Below are 12,351 nucleotides of genomic sequence, written 5' to 3' on the forward strand. Positions count from 1 at the left end.
AGCCTACCTACTTTTCATGTCATAAAGGCCTAAAATTGTATTTTGACATCATATACAGACATTACATTACATCAGAATCAAACTTCACTTAAAATTTTATGCAATTGCATTATATTTTATGTATATACATAAAAAGACATGGATGATTTCTTAACTTTTTGTACACCAATCTAGTTTTTCAAAAACAAGGTACCAATTTCTTCAGCAACCAGGATCATAGTGTTTCACATTTTAGGAATTGATCAAATCAGGCATGGACAACCCACAGCTCAAGTTAAGTACTGAGTTCAGATAATGAAGTATCTGAACTCGCTTCTATAAGCCTTTCTCAATAAACGTTGGAGGAATTACACACTAACTAGTCACAAATGTTTTTACTATATTTGCAGAGAAAAATTGGCAGACTCAAAGGTTTAACTATAGATTTGGTTAGTATTTTTTGTTATAAAAACAGTGAATTTCATTTGATCATGTGGACTTGACATCATTTTCAAGGAAATTTGAAGAAATTCATTTCAGAATCAGGTGGTGCTGTGTACTTTTCTCAAGTGAACTGGTTAAAAAGAAAAAAATGTCAGAAACTGAAAAAAAATTAAGTTTCAGGGGGTAGGGAGAACTTCTATACAGCTGTTGTCTGACTGAAAGTATGCAGAACAAAATACAGAAAACCTACTAAAAAAGATATAAGAAAGCATATATTTCATAATGGATAATGCTATTATTAGTGGACTGACAAAAGAAGTGATTCTTACCTGGTCCTTGCAGGTCATCTTTTAAGGCATACTTCTCTGCTGAATCCTTTGTACATGTGAATACTGGATTTCCATAATTCCACGTGCCTGTGGAAACAAATAGAGGGTTTTAAATTAACATTTTATAAATTACATTTAGTATGTTAGCAAGTCTTGTGGATTAAAAATATTTTATAATTCTTAAATTTCTGCTGTTTTATTCTTATTTCATTCAAAAATCACTGTTTGTTTTAGAATAATTCACAATATCACTCTATTAAAAATTCAAAATCTCTCCACAAGCTTTAAAATCCATTTCTGTGCCTGAAAAGTTTTTATGAATCTTATGGGAAATGTAAAATTAACTGATTTTTGTATGGTGATATATGCAACATAAAGAATTCAGTTCAACTTTCTTTTCTTTTTAATTACAAGAATATTTTTTATTGTAGAATATCAAGTCAATTAACAGGCTACTATTATAAGTGGTCTCTTTAACAGTTTCAGGAGCGATGTTGATCTATGGTTTTCATGTGTGGACTTGGAAAATACATATGTAGACTTAAATTTCTGAAATCATTTGTAGCATTTCAAACAACACACTTTTACGTACAAATTGCCTTGAAATTTTTCTAATAAGTGCTGCCATCTTATGAGTTTCCAACTAATGGTAGACATGTTTTTAACAAATGGCAGTATAAAAATATAGCTTTGAAAATCAGATGAAAACGTCACGTCTGTCAGCTACTTGTCTATTTTGGCTAACAAAAGCCTAAATTCTCTCAACTTGAGATTCACATTTTGATGAAATTGGATTAAGTAATACACAAATAGATGTACAATTGACATCTTCCTTCATAAAATACTACATTATTGCTCATTTTCATTATGTTCTCTCAATAGGAGCTATATGGACTACTATGGGAGGAATTGCCCAATTATTTCCTTTATTTATAGGAGTAACAATAAAACAAAACTGACTTAAAATTCAATTCATTATAATATTCATTCAAAAAAGAAAGGGTTTTTTTGTATTAATTTTTTTTTAGACCTTTTTAAAATCTAGTTTCAGTTTTGACAATAATTTTTCTTCAATGAAGAAAGGACAATAAAGTCAAAATAAGCAATTAATATTTGAAAGCATAGATGTATAACATCTTCATTTCAACAAAACTTCAAAATATAAGAAACTCACTCCAAAAACTCCATCTCTATCAAAACTCACTACAGGAAGCCCACACTGATTTGGGAAACTCACTCATGAAAAGTTAAAGCCTTTTCATGAGTGCTTTAACCTTTTCTGGAAGTGCTTTAAAGGCTTAACTCTATGTTGACTCATAAAAATGTGTAACATAGAGTGATAATTTGGAGTAATGATTTATTTAATTGTATGGGAATAGCATGCACAAAGGATCGGTAATTAATTATGAAGAACAAAAGTATATGATACAATCTTATATTATAAGTTGCGGTGGAACACTTTTATGTAACTTCTGTTGGCTCCTGTGCTCGAGATATCTGAATTCTCAAATTCAACTTTAAGTTGAATTTAAATGAGAAAATTCAAAAGAATAATACCAGACAGTAAGGAGGGATGGAATGATACAGAGAGAAAAGCAGACAGAGATTCTTGAGTTTCGCGACAAGAAGAGAGCTGAGCACACCAACGAATGTGGCAGAAAATAATCTAAATGTGAGAAGAGTTGAAAAGACTTGCTGATGTAGCCAAGTGGTCAAATGTGAAAGTGCAATAGTACATACGTTTAAGTTGGCTGCAGTCTGAGCACGTCTGTTGCTGAATGTTGATTAATAATAATATTCACATCAAAATAGTTAACTGTAAACTTCTCTGACCTATGTGGTCGTGACAAAGTATAAACAGAACTTTTTTTTAACATATATCCAGTGGAATTAGATATATGTTTAAATAAAAAATCTATCTTTAGTAAGGGTAAAACAGACAAATACACAAAGACCACTCACATGAAATGGAAACAGTAACCAGGTTGGTTAAAATTCCATAAATGCTGGTCTAGTACCATTTTTTTTGTCTGTTGGCTGCCAGTTTGTTACTGTAGGAGTGAGCTTGAGAGGTACAGAGAAATGCATTATAAGTGAGAAAGCAAAGTACGATAAAACCTCAATAAACCTGGCATTCAAACAGCCAGCACTTTAAAAAAAAAATCACTATATGCTATCCAGTCAAAACATTATGACCACCTAACTAATAGTGAGTATGTCCTCCTCTTGTTGCCAGATGAAAAAATATGGACTATGTAAGACCTCTGAACATTGCAGGAGGTATGCCATACCACATTGCGACAATCATATCCCATAGATTAGCATTAGCATTAGTAGAGGCATATGATGCAAGAAAGCAAGCTTATTCAGCATCAGCCAAAAAAAAAAAAAAAAAAGAAAAAAAAACACAACCACCTTCCCATTTCACCCCTCCGTTCGTTCGAAATACCTGTCCAGCTGAGCCTTAAATTTGTTTAGGCTATCAACTTCAACAACAAGCGATGGGAGTCTATTCCACAAACCAACTGTCCGCTGGCTAAAGGCAAATTTCCGCACATCTATCCGACATCCGTCCTTCCTCAATTTGAATTTATGCCCTCTCAGGTGATTATTCTGAGCAAGAGGAAGAATCACATCGGCATTGAGCATGCTCAAGCCATTCAAAGCCTTATACACCTCTATCAGATCACCTCGCCGATGCCTAGTCTCCAGGCTCTGTAATCAAAACTTAAGCCTTTCTTCGTAAGAGCAACCCTTTGTTCCATTCACTAATCTTGTTGCCCTTCTCTGTACTCGTTCCAGCAGCTCTACATCCTTCTTGAAATGAGGCCTCCAGACCTGTATACAGTACTCAAGGTGTGGCCTGACCAATGCCTTATACAAGGGAATAATCACATCCCTGTCCCTGCTAGAAAAATTCCTGTATATCATTGACAAGACACCATGAGCTACTCTTGCAGCTCGTCTGCACTGCTCAGAGAACTTCATATCTGCCTGCACAATTACCCCCAGGTCCTTTTCATTCTCTACCACTGTCAGCGTAGTACCACAGAGTTGATACGTTGATCTGGGGTTACTGTTTCCCATATGTAGTACTTTACATTTGTCAATGTTAAACTTAATTTGCCACCTCTCAGCCCATCTGCTCAACCTTTCCAGATCCTGTTGCAGCAGCATAGTATCAGTAGTGTCCTTAACAACCCTGCCAATCTTGGTATCGTCTGCAAACTTGGACATTAAGCCTGATACACCATCATCAATATCATTTATAAATACAGAAAATAACAATGGACCCAACACTGAACCCTGAGGAACTCCACTAATAACATTAGTCCACGTTGAGCAGTGTCCATTGATTACCACTCTCTGTCTTCTGCCACTCAACCATCCCTTTATCCATAGCAGCAATTTGCCTCCAATGCCACAATTCTCCAATTTGTGCAGCAGTCTTTCATGCGCAACAGTATCAAAAGCCTTTCTAAGATCCAAATATATAATATCAAAGTTATTCCCTGCATCCAGTTCTTTTGTGACTACATCATAGTATCCAATCAAATTGGTCAGACAAGACCTGCCCTTAACAAAACCATGCTGTGTCTGAGCTATAACTGAATTCTTGTCCAGATGATCCTGCAGTGCTTCTTTAACCAGTGCCTCCATTAATTTTCCTGGAACCGAAGTTAAACTCACAGGTCTATAATTACTTGTGTCAGCCTTTGATCCTCCTTTGTGAATTTGGGTTACATTTGCACATCTCCAGTCCATGGGTACCTCCCCTGAGTCCAAAGAAGCTCTCATAATTATGGCTAGGGGTTTGCTTACTTCCTTTGCTGCCTCCTTTAATATAACTGGATAGATCCCATCCACCCCGGGTGCCTTTTTTATGTTTATCCTCAACAATTTCTCCTCCACTTTCCTCTCAGTTATTAGAAAATAATCTAGCTCACTGCCAATGTTTACTTCACCTACGACATTCCCCTTCCTGAATAACTCCTCATGTGTGAATGTAGATGCAAAATACTCGTTTAGATTGTTAGCCACCTGAGCTGGATCCTCAACTGTTGAACCATCAACATCCAGTGGACCAATCTGATTCATCCCTTTCCTTCTTGAGTTTAAATAGGTAAAGAACTCTTTTCTGTTTTTATTTGCATCCTTTGCCAAGGATTTCTCATAATCTGCCTTTGCCTGCCTAATCTCCTTTGTGACTTGGTTACAGACCAACTTATATCTATCATAGGCTTCCATGTCACCCATTAATTTGTATGTATCCCATGGCTTCACTTCCTTGGATTTTATGTGTTTTTTAACTAACAGTATAACCCCTCCTCCCCTCCTGTCCTGTCTATCCTTTCTATACACATTGTACTCCCCAAATTCCAGTTCTGCATTCCTTATATCTGTGTGACACCACATCTCTGATATCCCAACCATATCTGCCTTTGATGTTTTGAGCAATACCTCAAATTCAAATTTATTTACTAAACTCCTAGCATTGGTGTACACGCAAGTATACATGCACCTGTTTCTATTCTTAGCTACCCTAACACAACCCATGTGTTTACTTGTACCGCAATGACTTCCAACAGTCTCTGAAATATCCTGCCTCTTGTTTTTCAGGCTTCTGCTCATTCCAATAGAAGCAGTGCAAGAATCTCTTTCACCTCTGCCAGTGGCTACTGTTAATCCATTAGTCTTTGTCTCCCCCCAAGCTAGCAGTTTTCCGACCCACCTAACACTGCCTCGATAGCATCAGCAAATATTCTTGCACCCTTTCTATTTAAGTGTATCCCATCCCTGTAGAAGCAATCTCTCTTGTTAACAAGTACATTCCAGGCTGAAAAAAATTCTACCCCTTGAGCCTTGCACGGTCTTTCCAGGGCCGAATTGATCGACAAGGCTCTCATCATATACTCCCTCCTATCGTGTCTGGGCAGAATTGCAGACACTTTCAAATTCAACCCTACTTCACGGCTTTTTTTCAACAGTGACCTGTACTTGTTAAGTAATTCCGCTGGTCTCCTACTCTTAATATCATTAGTGCCAACGTGTACAACTATATCACCTTTTGTGCCCTTAAAAGATGATATCTGCTCTACAACGTCATCAACCTTTGCCCCTGGCAGACATACCCTGGTCCTGTTCCACCTATCCTTTTTACAAAGCATGTTCCCCGTTTCCCTAACAATAGAGTCACCAACAACTACTAGTTCCTGTGGGACCAGCGCATTCTGCCTTGGGGGCTGCCTCTGTGTTGCAAGATGACCAAGTGCAAGCTCTGGCGTTGATGTGGGCAGCTGAGAGCTTGATGGGCCCCTCAATTTATTTCCTTCGAGGGCATCCACCCTGTCCTTCAAGGTCTGATATAGGCCCGTAACAATGCCGAGTTGTCGCCTAATTTCCTTGCACTCCTTGCATCGTGCACACACAAAGACATCCCCCATGGCAGTATCATGTCCCGTACCCGATTGCTCCGCAAACATCAAGCAAACAGTGCATCTTAAAAGGCTGTGATTCAGAGGGCAACTGCCCCCCTCAGTTCTCCCCTGAGTCACAGCACTCCCATTAGCTTGCGCCTTTTGCTTTGCTGCTCTGGTCAGAGTCATGATTTCGATTTAAATGTCAATAAAATTACAATTTCAGAACAAAATTAAAACCTTAAACTTGTATCTTAACACAGTTATAACGCTATATTTATTTTTCAGTATCGAGTGTTATCTACGAGTTCCCTTTATATAACTTCCGTATCAAGTATGTATTAATTATTTGTTACGTTTGTACTCTAAGTCGTTATATATATATAGTTAAAAGTACAATTTAATTGACAATGAAGTTTAACAAGATTAATAGATCTACTGATTAATTGACAATATTATATTATGCACTATACTATACAAAGCTAATGCTATCGAATTCCGGATATGCTGTATCGCGTTTCAGTAACGAGTGTTATCTACGAAATCCCTTTATATAACTTCCGTATCAAGTTATGTATTAATTATTTATTTTTACTAATTATTTATGTTCCGTAACCTAAGTGGTTATATGTATAGTTAAAAGTACAATTTAATTGCCAATGAAGTTCGACAAGATTAATAGATTTTACTGATTAATTTTCACGTAACAATGGCGGCTGTTTATGAACGGTAAACACGTGGATTTGATACCCTTTCCGATACTAAGTAATACCTACAAATCTCTATCTAAGTTACTTTAACTTTAAGTACCGTAAATAGGAATATAAAGCTACTCTAGAAATAAGTTAATATGTCAATTTAAACTAATAAAGCAGAAAATAAATCAGAAAAAACTTCTCTGTTCCAAGAGCGGCAGAAAGGCACGTCCGCACTGGAAACTCTCGTCCTCATATGGCAGTCCATGGTGGAGGATCCAAATGCCAGATCTGCCAATCCACATAACACCAAATGTTCTACATAATTCATATCCTGTAAATTCTGCAGCCAAGATAGCACCTGGAAGTCACTTTTGTGTTTGGTAAACCACTTGAATAATACCAGCAATGTGACAGAGTGCATTATCCTGTTGGAGCACACCTGTGCCATCTGGGAAGACAGTGAGTTGTCTTCCTGGATGGCACTAAATTACTTCCTATAAGATGGTCCTATATATAAGAGGCTATACCTGATCAGCCACAATGAATAGGTAGTTTTTAGCATTCAGAGTGCAGTCTAAGGATATGAGGGCTCCAAGAGATTTCCAAGAAAACATTCCCCACAACAAAATACTGCCGCTATCTGCCTATTTTTGTTGGACTAGGATTTTGCTGCCCCCCCCCCTCTCTCTCTCTCTCTCTCTCTCTGCATTTCACACAGCATAGCTGGAAATGTAATTCATTGGAAAAGGCTACTTTTTTCCCCAGTTATCAACTGATCTGAACGGGGTCATTATCCAATGATGCCAAAGTACCTTTGATTGAGCAACTGTTCCAGAGGACCATAAAAAGGGGTTTGTTGGATCATGGGTCTTAGAAACACTGTTGGTCATCCCCTAGTGAAAGTCCACGGTTAGCCATTCCATCATTTTCTATCACTTCACACAAGATGGGGCAGCCTACATTCACTAGAACCATTAATGAGGCATAGGTGCCTGCCACTGGCCCAGAAAACTCTGTCTGTATACTGCTCATCCACTCTTGGAACACTTTAACTACAGCACTCCACAAACATCCCAAAGATTCGCAGTTTCTGTTCTGTAATACCAACCTTGAACCAGTACCCTATAATCATTCCATTTTCAAAGTCTGTCATATCATACCCATTGCCCATGTTGATCAAGAACTTTGTATGGACTGCACGCACAAACATTGCAGTATCACATGTACTGGTTCTAACCATGGCACATGTACCACCAGGCAGGGATGAACAGCCAATTGCTAAAACATGGGGGTAGTCATAATGTTTTGAATAGACAATGTATTTCCCCAGGTGGTGAGTATGGGCTTGGCACACCCAGGGTCCTGAGCTGGATATCATCATTCTTCTCTTTCTTGGTGATTCCTTCCTTTCTACTTCTGACTCTTATTTTTCTCTCTCTCTCTCTCTCTCTCTCTCTCTCTCTCTCTCTCTCTCTCTCTCAGGGTAATTCAGAAATTTTTTTTTTGGCTGGTGCAGCATAAGCCTCAGGCTTCCTTGAGCTATATGGCTAATAATAGTATATGACCAAAGAAAACTGACAGAGTGTGCCAAAACAACATGTTTCCAACATAAGTCAAACTCATATTAATTTCTATGAAATGGACAGTTTCTTGATAATCAAACCGATGTTTATGTCTCTAAGCTGACTAACAGCTACCGATATTCATATTTAGTTTAGACACGTTTCCCCAATAAAATGATATTGTAGAGGACAACAATCTACAACTTCACTGAAATTAAACAATGTATGAAACAACACTTAAATAATCCCAATTCACCTAGTACTTTCCAGAAACTGTGGGTGACAAATACAACTGGATAAGAGACCACTTTCAAGTTGCTTCTCCTCCATGTAATCAGTTTACTATGGAAGAAAGGCACATTGAAATGATCTCTGATATTTCTTTGCAAATGAAGTTTCACAAGAAGTCAGTAGTGAAGTTCTGGATAAGTGTTGAAGGGCAGTACCATGGTCTCAGCAAGAAAGCAATGGAAGTTCTAATTTTCACATCTTACTTATGCGAGACAGGATACTCAGCCATTGCAGCATTAAAAACAAAATATCATGCTCTGGTGGACATAGAAAAAGATCTTTAGGTGACCATTTCCAGACTCAATCCACAATTTGGGAAATTATGCTCCAAGATGCAACCATATCCTCAGTGATGTATGTACTCTTTTTTTCATATTATTAATACTTGTTTAAAAATTACTTAAAGTTGGAATAAATTATTTTGACATTATACAAATTGTACATTATACATTATACATTTGTATTAATAGATCTGACTTATTACATATTTTTTTTTTAAATTTTTATGAATTTCGTTTTCCTAATTGCAAAGGCCCTATACATCATAGACAGGACAGCAAGCACCTTCTAAGCCACCTGCTTGCACTGCATGTTAAATTCATATCTGATTGTATCACAGCCACCTAAGTCTCTTTCTTCCCAAACCACTTTTAACTTCTCTCCCCAGCTTATATAAAACTTCTGGATTTCTGTTCCCCAGATGCAAAAACCTCAAATTTAGAAGCATAAAACTTTCTATGTAATTTTACAACTAATCCAAGTCATTTTGCAGCAGCATGTGATGATTCTGATCATTAAACACCCTTCCTACCTTCAAATCATCAACAAATTTTGACAGCTCCTGTTCTCCCTATCAGTTTAATTCAGAAAAACTAGGAACAGAAGGTTACAATAGGATGTATTTATACCCTAAAAGCCATATAGATGAACATAATGTACTCCCTCAGGAAGTCATGTCAACGTGTGTCACTTGCTACACTGGTCCACCATGAAGAATGTCCATTTATGATTACTCTATCTCCTATCTTTCCAATCCCTGATCCAATGAAGGAGCTTATCAGTTATTCCAATTTTCTTTATTAAAATCAGGGTAAATAATGTCAGTTGTATCTTGCATCCCAATTTTTATAACTTTATCATAGTAATTTACCATACTGATCAGGCAAGGCCTTTCCTTCATGTACACAAGCTGTGATCCATTAAGGATACCATTGTTATCGAGATGGTCTTGTACCCTTATCAGGTGAAGGTAAAGAAAGCCAACATGAGAAGCATGGCAAACTTACTGGACAAACTAGTTTCCCACTACTGCATTCTCGATAAACAGACAGTGCGTGATATAGAAGTCGATATATTGATTGACATGTAGGTATGACAGATGATGTACTGATTGATGCATGAACATAATAGATGATAACATCATAGTCTTAAGTGATTGACTAACGTTATGATATGTATATATATATATATAAAGAATCGTTCTTTCTTTTCCTATTATTTCCTAACCTAACCTGTAAAGTTAGGGAAGGAAACCTTTTCCTATTTAACCCAAGCACGGTACTAAGTACTATAGGTTCTAATACCTCTGATGTTTGGGGGGGTTCACATAAAAAAAAAAAAAAAAAAAACCCTATCTTAAAACTGTAATTTCAGTTTTAAGGACTAACAGGGCAGCCAATTTTCCTGCTTATACTTAAATTCATCACTATGGTAAAACCCAGTTGTATATACTGTTACTAATCACAGAAAAACCTATTTCTGCTGATCATACCCTGTCAAAAACTGCCAGTGATTATATCTGAAAGGAAATTTAAGTTTTGAAGGAATCATATACTATATTTTCATGCAAGAAAAGTTAAACATGTTACAGGATGAATATTTACCTCACATGTGGCCGAAGGTTTAACAATAAAGATAAATGACTATCAATTTAGTTTGCTGTGAATGTTTAGATTTTGGATGCAAATATAACACACCTTAATTACATTTCACAGGTAAATAAATTCATAAAACTAAAATTAAGCTTACCAGGGTGCTCAAATTTATATGGCAAATTTTTTGTTTGGTAGTAATCAGAAGTCTTTGGACCAGTGACTTTTTTTAATTCTTCCTTATCTTTCAGTTTTGGAACTTCAGCATGTTCAGGTGGGCGCTGTGATGTTATTATATCAGGAGGCTCTGTTTGACTGGCAACATCTTTCTACAATAACAATTTACAATAAGCAAATGCAGAAATAATATAAAATTTTATCATTATATATAAAGTACCAAACTTTCTTTTATGGTAATCCCAAACAAAAAGCTGTTGACCCACTGTACACCATTACTATGAATAGAGTGAGAAGACAAAATAAACTTATTGACATTATATTCCAATTTCTGGAAAATATAATTTACAAAAGGAAACATGAAAAAGAAACATTAGTTCGATGGGTTTGAAGTTCTCTCATGAATAGGATGGTGGTTGGTGTCATGTATGTTCTTAATGTATTAGTGGTGTCTCACTAATCATAAAAAACCTGATGATATAGCACTGATCTTGTTTTTACTTCTGAAAATGTTTTTGGTTTTTTGAATTCTGCTTGTAGTATACCAGTGCTTGACCTTTTCATAGTGAATTGCAATACCAAGCTATTACAAAGTAGCTTAACAACTTCATATGCTGATGGCAGTGTTGTAGATAAAATGAATGGATATATAGTGGTATGGAAGAATAGCAATAATAATGAAGGGTTTTTTTTTTTTTGAATAATTAGTAGTTGTCTGTCCCCACAAGAGTCACTGGAGGCATCAACAAAATGGCAGATTTCACCAGTGTCAAAAAAACCAGGTGAGTGCTTGTGATAGCCTGTTGGTTTGAGGAAACAAAGGCAGCAACAATTCAGGGACAATTTTATGACGACTCCACCCAGAAGAAATTCTGGCAGGATTCTTCATAATTACATGGGCTAGTACCACACTTAAACATGTACACTGAAAGAACTGAATTCATGGGATACCTGGTTCCTGGCAACGTGGTGCTTTCACCCCTCTTGCTAGTGGACAAACTTACCACTTGGCAGGTATATAGGTACACTTGCATCACTGCATTCATGTAGATGCAAAATGATACACAGAATTTCTTCTGTGTATCATTTTGCATGACAGAACTTCAGTGAATATGGGATAATGTGCAACTCAATGCAAGAAAATAGCAGGACAAGTGTGAGTGGTGAAACAGTAAAGGAAATAAGATGTACATTCCTCAGAATCCTGAGAAAATCAACATGTGCAAGTCACAAATTGGGTCTGCCATTACCAACTGTTTGGAAAGTACTATGGAAACATTTGCAGCTGAAGCTTTACCGCTATCAAGTGGTGCAAGCAATTACAAAAGGAAGCATACCAAATTCTGTGTGGAGATGCAGGCAAGGCAAGGCATGATGATGAAAACAACCTACTCAAGAATACCGTGTTCAGTGGTGAATCCACATTCCATCTTAGTGGCTGTCAACATGCATGACATTTGTGTTTGGGACAAAAAAACCAGGTGAGTGCTTGTGATAGCCTGAAAGTCAAGGTGCTTTATTCTTTCAGTTCAGAGAAAGTTTATGGACTTTTCTTTTTTCATAAAAAAAAAAGATCAGTGTTG

The 12,351-nt window shown here is 36.8% G+C and overlaps 1 protein-coding gene across 2 annotated transcripts in view; it reads right to left on the minus strand.

Annotated features, from left to right (window-relative positions):
- LOC150088925 (piercer of microtubule wall 1 protein) overlaps window positions 1–12,351 on the minus strand; it is a 55,714-nt gene that overhangs the window by 17,416 nt on the left and 25,947 nt on the right. For both annotated transcript variants that reach the window (XM_090370957.1, XM_090370958.1), the window contains exons 3-4: window positions 10,749–10,920; window positions 753–839 (exon numbers count right to left, since the gene is read on the minus strand). In XM_090370957.1, the coding sequence (XP_090227083.1) occupies window positions 753–839; window positions 10,749–10,920 (259 nt within the window). The remainder of the gene's footprint in view (window positions 1–752; window positions 840–10,748; window positions 10,921–12,351) is intronic.

This window comes from Mastigoproctus giganteus, chromosome 3 (assembly GCF_048544385.1).
Source record: "Mastigoproctus giganteus isolate SK-2022 chromosome 3, ASM4854438v1, whole genome shotgun sequence".
NCBI classification, from domain to species: domain Eukaryota; kingdom Metazoa; phylum Arthropoda; class Arachnida; order Uropygi; family Thelyphonidae; genus Mastigoproctus; species Mastigoproctus giganteus.